Source organism: Meles meles, chromosome 21 (assembly GCF_922984935.1).
Source record: "Meles meles chromosome 21, mMelMel3.1 paternal haplotype, whole genome shotgun sequence".
Classification (NCBI taxonomy): Eukaryota; Metazoa; Chordata; class Mammalia; order Carnivora; family Mustelidae; genus Meles; species Meles meles.
The window spans coordinates 20791243-20803657 of record NC_060086.1 but is presented as its reverse complement, the minus strand read 5'-3'; the positions used below and the strand labels follow the sequence as shown (position 1 = coordinate 20803657).

General features: G+C 53.5%; 1 protein-coding gene across 3 annotated transcripts; it reads right to left on the bottom strand.

Moving 5' to 3' along the window:
* Positions 1 to 370: 370 nt before the first annotated feature.
* Positions 371 to 12288, bottom strand: CLN3 (CLN3 lysosomal/endosomal transmembrane protein, battenin). Of its 3 annotated transcripts, none has more exons than XM_045993178.1 (17): positions 11758 to 12288; positions 10865 to 11064; positions 10556 to 10678; positions 10315 to 10393; positions 8757 to 8853; positions 7369 to 7440; positions 6932 to 7011; positions 6705 to 6790; positions 6152 to 6224; positions 5927 to 6070; positions 5022 to 5134; positions 3617 to 3720; positions 3465 to 3533; positions 3314 to 3369; positions 3091 to 3184; positions 869 to 1009; positions 371 to 748 (listed from the first exon to the last, which is right to left on the bottom strand). In XM_045993178.1, the coding sequence occupies exons 3-17, from the start codon at positions 10599 to 10601 to the stop codon at positions 629 to 631; spliced, it is 1374 nt and encodes a 457-aa protein (XP_045849134.1). In that variant the 5' UTR covers positions 10602 to 10678; positions 10865 to 11064; positions 11758 to 12288; the 3' UTR covers positions 371 to 628. The 3 variants fall into 3 exon arrangements, with proteins under 3 accessions (XP_045849134.1, XP_045849136.1, XP_045849135.1); XM_045993180.1 differs by having other exon boundaries at positions 3617 to 3663; XM_045993179.1 differs by lacking the exons at positions 10865 to 11064; positions 11758 to 12288 and having other exon boundaries at positions 10556 to 10848.
* Positions 12289 to 12415: the final 127 nt, after the last annotated feature.

Genomic DNA, 12415 nt, shown 5'->3' with positions numbered 1-12415 from the left:
CTTCCTACTTTGAAATACATTATGAAAATCAGAGACTCATTTGGATGGAGTGTTACATGTCACAAAGTAACTGTAGCAAAATGTTCCCCACAGAACCCAGGGGGTGTATATACCCGTGCTTATTGTAGGAATTCTTTCAACCTCTATGTTTGCAACTTACATGTTGGGGGAAAATATACGCAGATTGCATCAGACAGTGAATGAATGAAATGAATGAATGAGTGAATGAATAAGTAAAGCCTCAAAGACCAGGTAGAAATCTGCTGAAATGCTTTCTTTATACTCTCCTGCATATATATTTCAGACTGGGTTTGTATCCCTCATATAACAAAAGAACATTTTGTTTCCAAGCAGAAAAATGGCACAGGAGTCAATTAATAAAATAGGCATTTATTCTGAGGATGTAACACCACGAAGAAAGTCCCCAAGGCCAGCCTGGGAGAGGGCGAACACTGCCGGCTTGCTCAAAGGAGACCGGGACCTCCACGCGTCTCTGCACCCCAGCCGCTCAGGCAAGCCTGGGGCAGGGCTCATGGGTGAGTTCTGGGCTGTGCGCCTGCGGTCTGACTCGCCCACCTGTCCGTGCAGGCCCAGACTAGTGTGTTCCATGTCCTGAGAAGCCGGAGTGTCAAGACAGGTGACAAAGGAAGTCGTGCAGGGGCAGGGCCAAGAGCCCCGACAGGGAGATTCCAAAAGTGTCAGAGATACAGGCAGCTGCCATGGCAAATTCCCGGTGCTCATCACTCGTCTGCAGAGGGCAGGAAGCAGGGGTGAGGCTTCGGTACTAGCCACCCCGGCCCAGGCCTTCCCCAGAGAGCCCAACCCCCCACCCAGCCGCCCCCGCAGCCCTGACCCAGCCCATGCTGACCTCCAGGGCAATCTGGTGGAAAGTGTTCACGTAGGCGGCACCTCCGAGAAGCCCCTCATACAGAACGACCAGGAAGACGATGTAGATGCTGGGCAGGAAGCTCAACCACACGTCCACCAGCAGGAAGGCCAGGTTGAGGCACTGGGGAGGCAGGTGGCGGGGAGGGCTCAGCCTGGGACCAGAGGCTGCGGTCCCATCCAGTGGCCCCTGGTTCGGGGAGATGCTGAGGAGAGGGCTGACAGACCCAGATCCAATCCCAGCACCCCGTGGGCCTACCAGACTCTGGGATCTGAGGCAGGCCTTCTCCCGATCCTGTCCTGGCACCCTAGATGTCATAGGTCACTCTCCCAACCGCACCTTGGCTCATGTCATTCCTGGAACACTATTCTCCTTCCCTCACTTGGGATCTCCTGGTTACCACTGTTCACAGCTCAGCTTGAAGCAGGACCCTCCCACTCCTGGGCTCTCGTGCCTCCTCCCAAGGGTTCCCTGAACAGAGAGGCCCGCCCCTCCCTCACCATTTTACCAGACTGAGACTATGGGTGTCAATGAGCAGTTCTTGACTGGGTGTGATTTTTGCCACTCAGGGGACACTTGGCAATGGTTAAAGATGTTCCTGGCTGCCGTGAGTGGGGAGGGAGTGGGTAGAGGCCACAGATACCGCTCAATTCTGCGGTGCACGGGACAGCCTCACAACAAAGAATGATCCAACCCCAAATGTCAACAGCGCCGAGGTTGAGAAACCCTGGCTACGGCGTTCTCACGTCTTTAAGGAGGACTCTCTGACCCCACCCAAGGGAGTAGGTCTCCCCTCTGTGCCCCAGTCCTCCACAGGACCCCAGTGTCCCAGGCCTGAGCTGTGGCGGCGCACATATTTGACTGCACAGACAGATCACTGGGCATCACGTGACCACGCAGGCCTTGCCCTCGAAGGTTCTAATTCATTAAGTCTGAGGTGAGCTCAGAGATCTGCCTTTAAAAGAACACATCCTGGGGTGCCTGGGTGGCTCAGTGGGTTGGGCCTCTGCCTTCGGCTCGGGTCGTGGTCTCAGGGTCCTGGGATCGAGCCCCGGGTGGGGCTCTCTGCTCGGCAGGCAGCTTGCTTCCCCCTCTCTCTCTGCCTGCTGCTCTGCTTACTTGTGGTCTCTCTCTGCGTCAGATAAATTTAAAAAATCTTAAAAAAAAAAAAAAAAAGAACACATCCCAGCAATGCTAATGTGACTGGCGACATCCCTCTAATGCGTCTGTCTGTAGCACGTGGCCAGGCGCTTTCTGTAATGGAATTCAATGATTATAAGCCTCTAATTCTATGGAAAGTCCTAAGCCATGCATTTCAGTGGCGTCTAACGAAGAACCTCAGAGTTCAGAATTGTTGACATGATTCGGGGCCTTCAGGGTACAGGACCCTGGGCTGGCATGCCCACTCAGATCAAGAAGGGAGAAAGCTGAAGGACAGTCACAGGGTCCTCTGTAACAGTCAAGGGCAAACTATACTTGGTTTCTACCCTTTTTATCCTAGAACTGGGCTCAGTTTATTGAAAAGGGCTTTCCTGGACTAAAGGAAGGTTAATTTTGATAGTAACTTCCAGGGGCTATCGACTTGTGACCTTGAAGGCTGGTTCTGTGAAGCTACTTCGGTTGGACCATGGGTAAGAACGGTGTGTGTTCTCCTAACACTGGACTACTTCCGCCACAGGGAGTTAAATTTGCTCACCAGCCTTGTGGGAAATGACCTGTTGGCTGTGACATCGTTGATTTTGTTGTAACGAACCATCCAGAATAAAAGAACAGTACCTTTTTTTTTTAACCCACAGAAACACTATTTGAAAGCCTGTGCCTCTGCACAAGGCTCGTGGAAATAAGGATTAAGTGTGTGCTTCCAGTGGATTAAAACACTTCCCGTCTCTGCGTCTCACAACCACCCTGAGAAGTAGATGTTGGCCACGGCCGGTTCACAGACAAGGCCATCTCGGCTCAGGCAGGTTCAGGGACCTGCCCGACATCACACAGCTACAGAGAATGGAAGCTGGGATTTGTGCCCGGGTTTTGCCGGGCTCCCAAGGCCACACATTTTACACAGAGCCAGAGCCCTGCTGGCCTTCTGTTCCTTGTGCTCAGAACCTGACAGCGAGTGACACACTTCTTGGAGAAGTGGGAAGGAAGCCTGGGGTCTGGGAAACTGGGAACCAAGGTGGGAACGGAGGGAGGGCGGGGCTCGGTACCTGCAGCAGGGCCAGGACCCACGTGAAACGAATGCGACAGCAGCGGAGAGAAGAGCGGGAGACAAAGACGCCGGCCTGGTAGAGCATCTGGTACCTTCCATGCAGGCAGAGAGGAGGAAGAAGCCCCTCAGCAGGGTGGCCGCGGCCACCCCCAGGCCCTAGCACCAAGGGCTCCCCTTCAGACCCCTGCCCGTCCCGCCACCCACCCTCTCACCCTTCTTACCAGCGATACTGCTGAGCGTGACTCAGGGACGTGTTCCGGAAGAACAGGAGCTCAAACTGCAGCAAAGAGCGGACAGGGCAGGTGGTTGGAAACATGCGGGGCCCCGCTTCGACGGCTACTTCCACCCCCACCCCCAGCAGCCCTCACTCACCAGCCCCTGATTGATGAAATACTCCGCGAAGTAAACCACCACCAAGGGGACGATGTATGGCAGCAGGCCCTGGAAGAGTCAGAAGACATTTAAGTGGAAGGCCGGCAGGCGGGCACCGGCCACAGGGGGGCGCCAGAGCCACCCAGCCATACCTTGAACACGGTCCACCTTTCTGGAAAGGAGAGGTTTGACTTGGAGTCTGCACGGAGGGAGGGAAGGACAGGTGAGGCTGGCACACGGACTGGGCAGAGGGGTGCTGGTGGGCAAGGACCAACCACATTCACACTCTCAGCGTGAATGCACTTAAATGCCACTGGACTGTACAACCAAAAATGGTTAAGGGGCTCCTGGGTGGTTCAGTCCGTTGAGCGTCTGACTCTTGATTTCAACTCCGATCATGATCTCAGGGTCTCGAGATCAAGCCCCCATCGGGCTCTGTGCTTAAGATTTTTTTTCTCCCTCTGCTCCCCAAAATGCTTAAATTGGTAAACTTTACCACGATTAAAAAAAGGGGGGATTAACCGGTGGGACCTCTCCATGGCTCTTGTACGGTCTGATAGCCATACATCTCCAACCCAGCCACATTGGCCCCTTCCTTCTGCTTCTCGAACATTCAAGCTCCTTCCCACCTCAGGATCTTAGCACATGCTGTTCCCTGGCCTGTGACCTGACTCCTTGTCATTCAAAATTCAGCCCAATGACCCCTCCTCAAAAAGGCCTTCACAGACCATGGCCTCTAGGTGGGAGCCTTCTCTATTCCCCGCCCTCCCCTCCCCCGCCCAAGTTCCTAGCAGCAATCCCTGCTTTCTGTCCGGCCAGCACTTACCAAAGCTTAAAAGATAACATCTTTCTGATTCAGCTACTTGTTTATAGCTTAAAAGATAACATCTTTCTGATTCAGCTACTTGTTTATGAATGGGCCCCCTTTCCTCATCTCAGTCACCTGGTACCTAGAGGGCTCATCAATCAGCACATGGTGGGGCGCCTGGGGGGCTCAGTGGGTTAAAGCCTCTGCCTTCGGCTCAGGTTATGATGCCAGGGTCCTGGGATCAAGTCCTGCATCACGCTCTCTGCTCGGCAGGGAGCCTGCTTCCCCCTCTCTCTCTGCCTGCCTCTCTGCCTACTTATGATCTCTGTCTACCAAATAAATAAAATCTTAAAAAAGATCAGTGCATGGTTAAGTACTCACTGAGCAGTTTTTCTTTAAGATTTATTTATTTTTGAGAGAGAGAGAGGGAGAGAGAACGTGAATAGGGGTAGGGGCAAAGGGAGAGAGAATCTTAAGCAGACTCCACACTCAGTGTGGAGCCCAAGGCGGGGCTCGATCCCACGAACCTGAGAGGATGGCCTGAGATGCAATCTAGGGCCAGATGCTTAACCGACTGAGCCACTCAGGTGCCCCAGTGTGTAGCTCTTTAATAGATGAATGCGACTGGATCTTACCACAACCAGCACTGCTGTCCACCTGCCCTCCCGACCACATCCACCACAGAGAGGAAAGGCTCACGCCCCTCCGGGGAGAGAGCGATGGCTCCGAGGGACTCCTGGGTCTCCTACCTGGCTTTGACTCCGGAGCCTCGCTGCCTATCAGAGGCTGCCGTGCGGAGGTCTCTGCCTCCTCTTCCCCTCCAGGGTCCTGGGGCTCAGGAGGTGTGAGCAAACAGAAATAGCTAGAACGGGTGGGAGGAAGATGAGACCGAAGGTCCTCTGTCGGGCTGGGGGGGCCGCTCCCTCCCAGGGGGCCCCCCTCATTTCTTCACTCCTTGTGAGCCCCACCCCCATCCTGTGCCAGAAAGCTCCAACTGCGGAAAGGTGCTTCCTTCCTTAGAGCTGATATTTGTCTCCTTGTTGCTACCCGTGGGCCCGACTGCTACCCATTCAGCCTGCTGGCTCACACCAGGCAAGTCCTCCGCTGTTTTCTTGTCATTGTTATTCTAATGCTCATTTCGTGCTCACGCTGTGCTGGGCCCAAATTTCTCCAATGTCAGTCTCTTCCAATAGAGACCATGTCTACACTCGGTCATGCCTAGACTCCTCCAATATACATTTTTTTTGCTTATGATTTTCTTTGAAATTGATTCACTTTTTCTACACGGCCTTGTCCCAAGCAATCATCGGGGAAATCACAGGTTTGACCGGCTAGTTAACATTTTTTCCCAATAGCCTCAAAATCAGTAAAGAAAGTCCACCCTATCCCCCCTGCCCCACCCAATCATCTCAGGATCCACTCCATACTGGATGCCGTGCGCACGTCTCCCCACAGGGAAGCAAGGAGGGCTGGAGAGGTGAGGCACCCTATCCCACGCTATACAGCCAACACGCAGCAGCTCCAGAACTCAAACCAGTCCTCCCCCGGTCTGGAACCCACATGCCCTCTTTACGAGGCTTCTGGGATCTGGAGATTGGGAGTCTGATCTAGCTCTCCCCTCGGCTCCCTCATCCGCCCAGCCCAGGCAGCCTACCTGGCCAGCAGCAAAGCAGGGACACCCAGCATGGACAACAGGGTGTGCTGCGGGGAGAGGCCGGCCTGGGTGAGGCCCAGATAGGACAGTGCTCCCAGCAGCCCTGCTCCCCCAGTGCCTGAGGACCACCAGGAGATCACAGCCCTGAGAAGAAAACGAGAGATGAGGAAGGACCCAAGCCAGTACCGGGGGGTCCTCTCCCCAACTCCCGGCCTGCCTGCTTACCTGGGGTAGAAGGCGGTGAGCGAGAGGAAGGTGACCTCCCCCAGACCCGATGAGATGCTAGCCAAGACCACACCTGGGGAGGAGGACAAGCATGGCAATGGCCACACCTGGCCTCCGCCATATCCCCGATCCCCTGAGGGGTCTGGCCACGGCCTCCTCTGCATCAGCTCAGATCCCCTTCAGATCTGAAGGAGAACTTACCCGCTCCCCCACATGCCTCTCACAGGGAATGGGACCCCCCATCTACCCAGTTACCGACACCAGAGCAAGAACTCATCCTGGACGCCTCAGCCGCCCCCAGGATGGAGTCCTGGTGACTCTGCTCATCTCGAGCTCCGTGTACATTTCCTCCTATCTCTGCCCCCCACCCGACCCCAACCACCCCTCACCCCTCCAAAATGACCTCATCTCCCATCTCCTCCTCATGACAGTCCCAGCAGGCTTCTGAGGGTTACAAAAACAATCCCCTTCCTCTCAGAAGTTGGGGGGACCACCCCACAATGCTGTTTTGGCTCCTCTGGGTTCCCCACCTGACACAAAACCTCACACTCACCACACAGGCTGGTCCCCACTGAATGAGAAAAAGCAACCAGGACGAAGCTTCCGGCAGCACAAATCCCACTGACGAGAACCCGGGGGCTGAGGGCGAGAGGTAGGGAGGGAAGAGGGAGGTCAGACTCTGCCTGCAACGCCTTAACCCTCCTGCCACTTCCTGAGCCCTCACGGCCGCCCCGCTCTTCGGGTCCTGCCTGCCCTTTTGCCGGCCACCCCCTCTCAGACCTGTAGGGCAGCAAGTGCAGACCAAGGGGAGCCAGCAATTTGATGACGAGGGTGGGGAGGATATCTGCCAGGAGCACTGCCTGGAACAGAAGAAACAGAATGAGACCCCCGATGGTCCCAGGGACAAGCCTCCCGACCAAGTGACCAAGGGAAGACAGACACTGGCTACAGACACAGGCTCTGAGGTCAGACAGGTCTGGGTTCAAGTCCCAGCTCTGCGGCTCCTTAGCTTTGTGTCAAGAGCCTCAGTTCCGTCGTCTGAAAAATAGAGGCTGGTTACAGTGCTTAGCTCGTAGGACCGCTGGGGGTTACATGAGCTGATGGACGCCACACACAGAAAAGGCTCAGGAAATGTCTTAATTATGATAATCGTGACGGCCGCAGCTGGGTGCTAAGGGAGGGGGCGGGGGTCAGGGGAGGACCAGATGGGTACTCACGGCCGTGGAGACGGAGTTGCAGTCAAATCGAGAGGAGCTATTGTGGGGGGTGAGGGGTGGGTCCGGGTTCACCTGGCGACAGAGGAAGCTCTTTCACCCAGGAAGGCAAGAGGTGACACAAAAAGGGCCTGGCTACAGTCCCAGCTCAGCCCTGACTTGAGGGATGGCCTTGGGTCAACACTGGCCTCTTGGGACCTCGGTTTCTCTATGTGCACGATGGGGGCGGGGAAGCCTACAGCACAAAGCTCAAACTAAGGACCCAAAAGCCCAAGATGGCCCCATACATGGGCTCCAGTTGGGTAACACACTCAGGAGCTTTCGTTTTAAATTGAGGCTTCCAAATTTTTACTGTCGTTCTAGAACAAGGCACAGGTAGGAGAGTGAGCCGTATCCTCCCTAAGCACCTTATTTCCTCTGATCTAAAAATATTTCTAAGGACGTCTTCCAATGAAGGCCTGGGTGTGGTTGCCACATCGGGAGTGGACCTCTCTATGCCCAGTCTGGAAATGCATCCCTCTCTCCTGAGAACGAAAAAGGAGATTCACTTAGAGACCCATGAGGGTGGGCTTAAACCACACTCCTGTGGTGACCCTTTCCTCTTTGCCCCACTCTCCTTAGGCGCCTAGGAGGATGTCCAGTTTTTTAATGCCCTGGGGCTCCAAGCCTGGTCTCATTTGTTTCCCTGCTGGGCTCATGTGGGACCACCTGAGCATCCCCTGACTTGAGGATTTCAAGTAACTATTTTAGGCAGACACGTGAATATGTAAATGCCAGCGTTTTAAATAATTCTATGAAGTCTTTGTAGCTACTCAGCCAAGGGGAAAAATGGCTTTCCAGAAAAGCTGATCTTGGACCAAATTCCCTGTTGGACTTGGACTTGCAAGGTGGTGGTTGTACTCCTTTGGCACTTACACCCCCCCCACCCCCGCCTCCAGCTCATCATAGACAAGAGGTTCTTAACTGGAGGTGATTATACCCCCCCCAGGGAACATCTGGCAATCCCTGGAGACATTCTCGTCTCAACTACAGAACAAGGGGTATGTTACTGGTAGAGGACAGGGGTGCTGCTAAGCACTGTACGATGCCCAGGAAAGCTCCACAACAAAGAATTCTCCAGCCTAAAATTAACAGCACCGCGGTTAAGAAGTGCCATCACAGACCATGGCCCCACCCAGCCAACCTTTGAGTTTATACACGTGGCACCAATCGATGCTTTAAAACCCTTCCTTGCTCTGTGGTCTGGGAAGCTGGGAACTTTGGTCCCCTTGCCCCACCCCTGGGCCACCCCTATCCCATTAGTTTTTCAAAGGGGGTTCCTGCTCTAGGGGGAGTCCCCCATCTTCCCATAAGGACTAAACACGGTGGTGGCATTAGAGACGGTCACTTACATGGCTCTGGTTCCCAGATGCCCTCTGGTGGCTAAGGATGTCATGGGCAGCGCTGAGCATCACCACGTAAGAGAAGTTGTTACAAAGGCCCAGGAGCCTGGAGTGAGCAGGATAGACTTTTTTTTTCCCCATCAGTTTTATTGAGATATAACTGACATATAAGAACAGATCTTAACCTCCTTCCAGGCTTAACAATCTACTCACAGTCCTAGCACCAAATCTCCCCTTCCTGTGGCCTTCCATCAGCTGGCCTGTTGTTCTCGCTCACCAGACCTCATTTGCATTTCGGTGTTAGGGCTAGAAATACAGGCTTTGGGAGACAGACTTGAGTTCACATCTTATCTCTCCCAAGAAGAGAAGAGAGTATTCCTTGATGACTCTCCCTCCAAGCTCCCATCATGGTTCAGTTCCTGGGGCGTTTCTCACGCACTGATCCATGCTCTCTGATGTGTTGTGGAACAGTAGAAAGATCCTGGGGCTTGAAGCTCAAAGGACTGTGTTTGGGTTCCACACCTGCTGCTTCCTACCTGAGTGGCCTTGGGCTACCCACGTGTAAATGGGGACACAGGTTTTCCTTCTCACTACCTCACAGGGTGCTGTGGGGGTTAAAAGATGATCCTACCAAAGCCCTTTATGACCCATGAAGGATCTTTTCTTGCTGACTCTCATTTCCCAGAGCTGTGCTCAGTGGTGGGAAAGGAACTGGGCCCAGTGCCAGAGATTTCATGGGCTCTCTGCACAAGCCCACGAAGGGGTCCTGCCGTTCTTCCCATTTTGCTGCTGTCAAGAAGAGAGGCTCAGAGAGGTGATGGGACTCTTTCAGAATTACACGGGAAGTCACGTCCAACCCAGTGTGCCACCTAAGCCCTCAAGGTTCAGGTTAGCGCTAGAAGGATTTCCCAAGGCTCAAAATTGGAATGATTTCAGGAGGTAGATGGATGGCCTTTTATTTTTATTTTATTTTAATTTTTTTATTTTTAAAAAATTTGATTTATTTATTTGACACAGAGAGAGATCACAAGTAGGCAGAGAGGCAGGCAGAGAGAGAGGGGAAGCAGGCTCCCTGTTGAGCAGAGAGCCCAATGTGGGGCTATATCCCAGGATCCTGGGATCATGACCTGAGCTGAAGGCAGAGGCTTTAAACCACTGAGCCACCCAGGCGCCCCGATGGATGGCTTTTTAAAAAGTGTAGACGCGTTTATTAAAACGTGCATTAGGAAAAACACTGGCTTCCCATCTAGAGTAGTGATTTAAGTTTTCTTCTAAAAAAAAATACACTTATTTATAAATTTAAAGTCTGAATTCCTTGGAGTAAAAAAGTAAAGTAAGTAGTCCTACAGCTGATAGGAGGATCTGGTCCAAGCCTGAAGGTGGGAAGTAAATTGAGTCAAGTCTTGAAAGTTTACACACTGCCTTAGGGCAAACCAATGGCTTCAGTAAATATTTGTGAATTCAGCTCCTTTTTCACAGCTCAGCTCTTTCCTCCCTTTTTCCTCCTGTTGCTTCTCAACTCTTCCCACCCCATTTTTACTTCTGCTGAACTCCTCGGGCCACTCACCAGAAACCCATCACGTTCCTCCAAAGGGCGCCCCGACGGTCCGACAGAGGGGGCCGAGGTTCCGGGGCGGTCTCCTCCCCTGGGAGGGCGAGAAGAAGAGAGCATGACCCCCATCCCACTTGCAAGTGCACGAAGGCCCCACAGGTGTCCTCCCAGGGGCCGAGTCAGCGCCTGAGCCCCAAGTCAGGTGGGTCGCGGGGCAGAGGCTGTCACTCTCAGGAGGGTGGGCGAGAATACGCACCCTCGGAATCCAAAAGGCGCCGCCGCGAGCCCGCACAGCCTCCCATGGCATCAAGTTCAGGTCCCGCGAAGGGTTCAAAGTCAGCGAGAGTCCAGGATTGGCTCCAGCCAGGCGGGCGAGGGTCTGCGACAGATGAGAAGGATCAACGCCCCACGGCAGGTCCCAGCTCCGGCTTCTCCGCTGCACTCGCTCGGGGCGACCCACCACGTTACCCCCGGGGTCCATCTCGCGCCCTCGCACACCCACTGTGCCCCACCCATGGGACTCTGCCCCAGCCCCCTTTAAAGCAGGGGCCTCCAGGGTCTGTACCTTTAAGAGCAGCTGCAAGTTCGGATCCGAGGTACCACAGGTTGGCGGGTCACGTGACAGCGCCCGCGGGCCCCTCATCACGTGCTTGGAGGTCACCCCCCAACTTCCGGGTCCTCTCTCTGTCTCGGCTTCAGGCTTTCCCAGCCTCGGGGCGGGGGACAGAGAGAGGCCGGGAGAACCCTGGAACCGCTGGTTTAGAACTGGAGCGGGTAGGATCAGCAAGAAGAGCCATGACGTTAGACTAGCGGGCGCAAGGTCTTGGCCTTCCTTGCCAGTACTAGTCATGGCAATGAGCTGCTTCAGCTTCTTTCCCGGCCCTCAATTGCCAGAAATAAATATGGCTACCGGGCTACTCTAGTCCCGGTTTCTGGCGGGGAACAAAGACAGCCAGCTTCAGGGGATTCTTATTCCTCTCTGTTGCCCTTAGACTGCCTCAAGAACTGAAAATCAAGATAACTCTCAGGAGAATTTTCTGTCTATTGGCAATATCCAAAACATTAAAGAGATCCCTTTCCCCAAATTATCCCAGAACCAAAGAATATCACAGAAATCCCCCCCACCCCTTTTTACACATGAGAAAACAACAACAACAAAAAAAGTTGCTGGTGAGGATACAAGGTTAGACCTGAAGCTGACTGTACAGACTCTTTAAACAATAGGAAATAGAGTACCAGAGGCAGACGTGCTTGTCTCAGCAGGCTGCGGTGGAATTCTTGCCTGCATCAAGAATGCTTAGACCAGAGGATTCTAAGGCCCAAGATTCTGATTCTGTGATCTCATCTGGTTTGTCTAATTGAAATTTGGAAAGTGGGGATCAGGCAGGGGATTGCGGGAAGAGGTGTAGATCAAAGTCGCTTCACATAGTCCAAAATAAGAAGTGATTATTCTCTTACCTTCCTCTAGGTGGTAAAGCAGCATCCTGAATTTTCTTCATTGAGTCCTTCCCCTGCTACTCTCTTCTATGGGCTTCCACCAGCTGGTGCTCACCTCTACCAGCTCTTTCTCACCACCAAGTCCTCAGACTGCTGTTTGAAATGTGCCCCCTTTGGTCTGCTTCCCAGGTTACTCAGCCAGTGAAAAATGGGGTCCTACTACCCATGCGGGACCCTACAAACTCAGCAACATGTCATACATGGCCTCTGCCTTCAAGGAACTCACAGGAGGGTGGAAGGTAGACACAAATAACCACAATACAAAGCTTAGCAAGTTTTGTTTGACAAGAATGACTACAGATGAGGGAATAGGCAATGGAGCCACCAATCCAGCCCCTTCTTCCCCTTAAGGAAGCATTAATGACCCTAAAATGAGAAGCCAAAGCTCTTACCAGCCCCTCTTCACTCCCACTCCTTGTCCCTAGGCAAAACAGGAACCACAAACCCCAGCTTCCTCTCACAGAGTGGCTGTGGCTTGGGGGGAGCAGGAAATGGCTGAGGTGTGAATACAAGACCTGAGTCACTTTGAGCTGCTCTTGCCACACGCCCCCTTCCCCCCTCCCCAATTCTGAGGTCTGCTGCTCCCAGGTTTTTCTTTATGGCCTCCCCCCTTGCTCTT

Excerpts from the sequence above, each read along its gene's own strand:
- CLN3 (XM_045993178.1), bottom strand. The coding sequence starts at position 10,601 with ATGGGAGGCTGTGCGGGCTCGCGGCGGCGCCTTTTGGATTCCGAGG. Across the intron at positions 3,534-3,616 it reads AAAGGTGGACCGTGTTCAAG|GGCCTGCTGCCATACATCGT; the intron begins GTATGGCTGGGT and ends TGACTCTTCCAG. Across the intron at positions 3,370-3,464 it reads ATTTCATCAATCAGGGGCTG|TTTGAGCTCCTGTTCTTCCG; the intron begins GTGAGTGAGGGC and ends TCTTTGCTGCAG.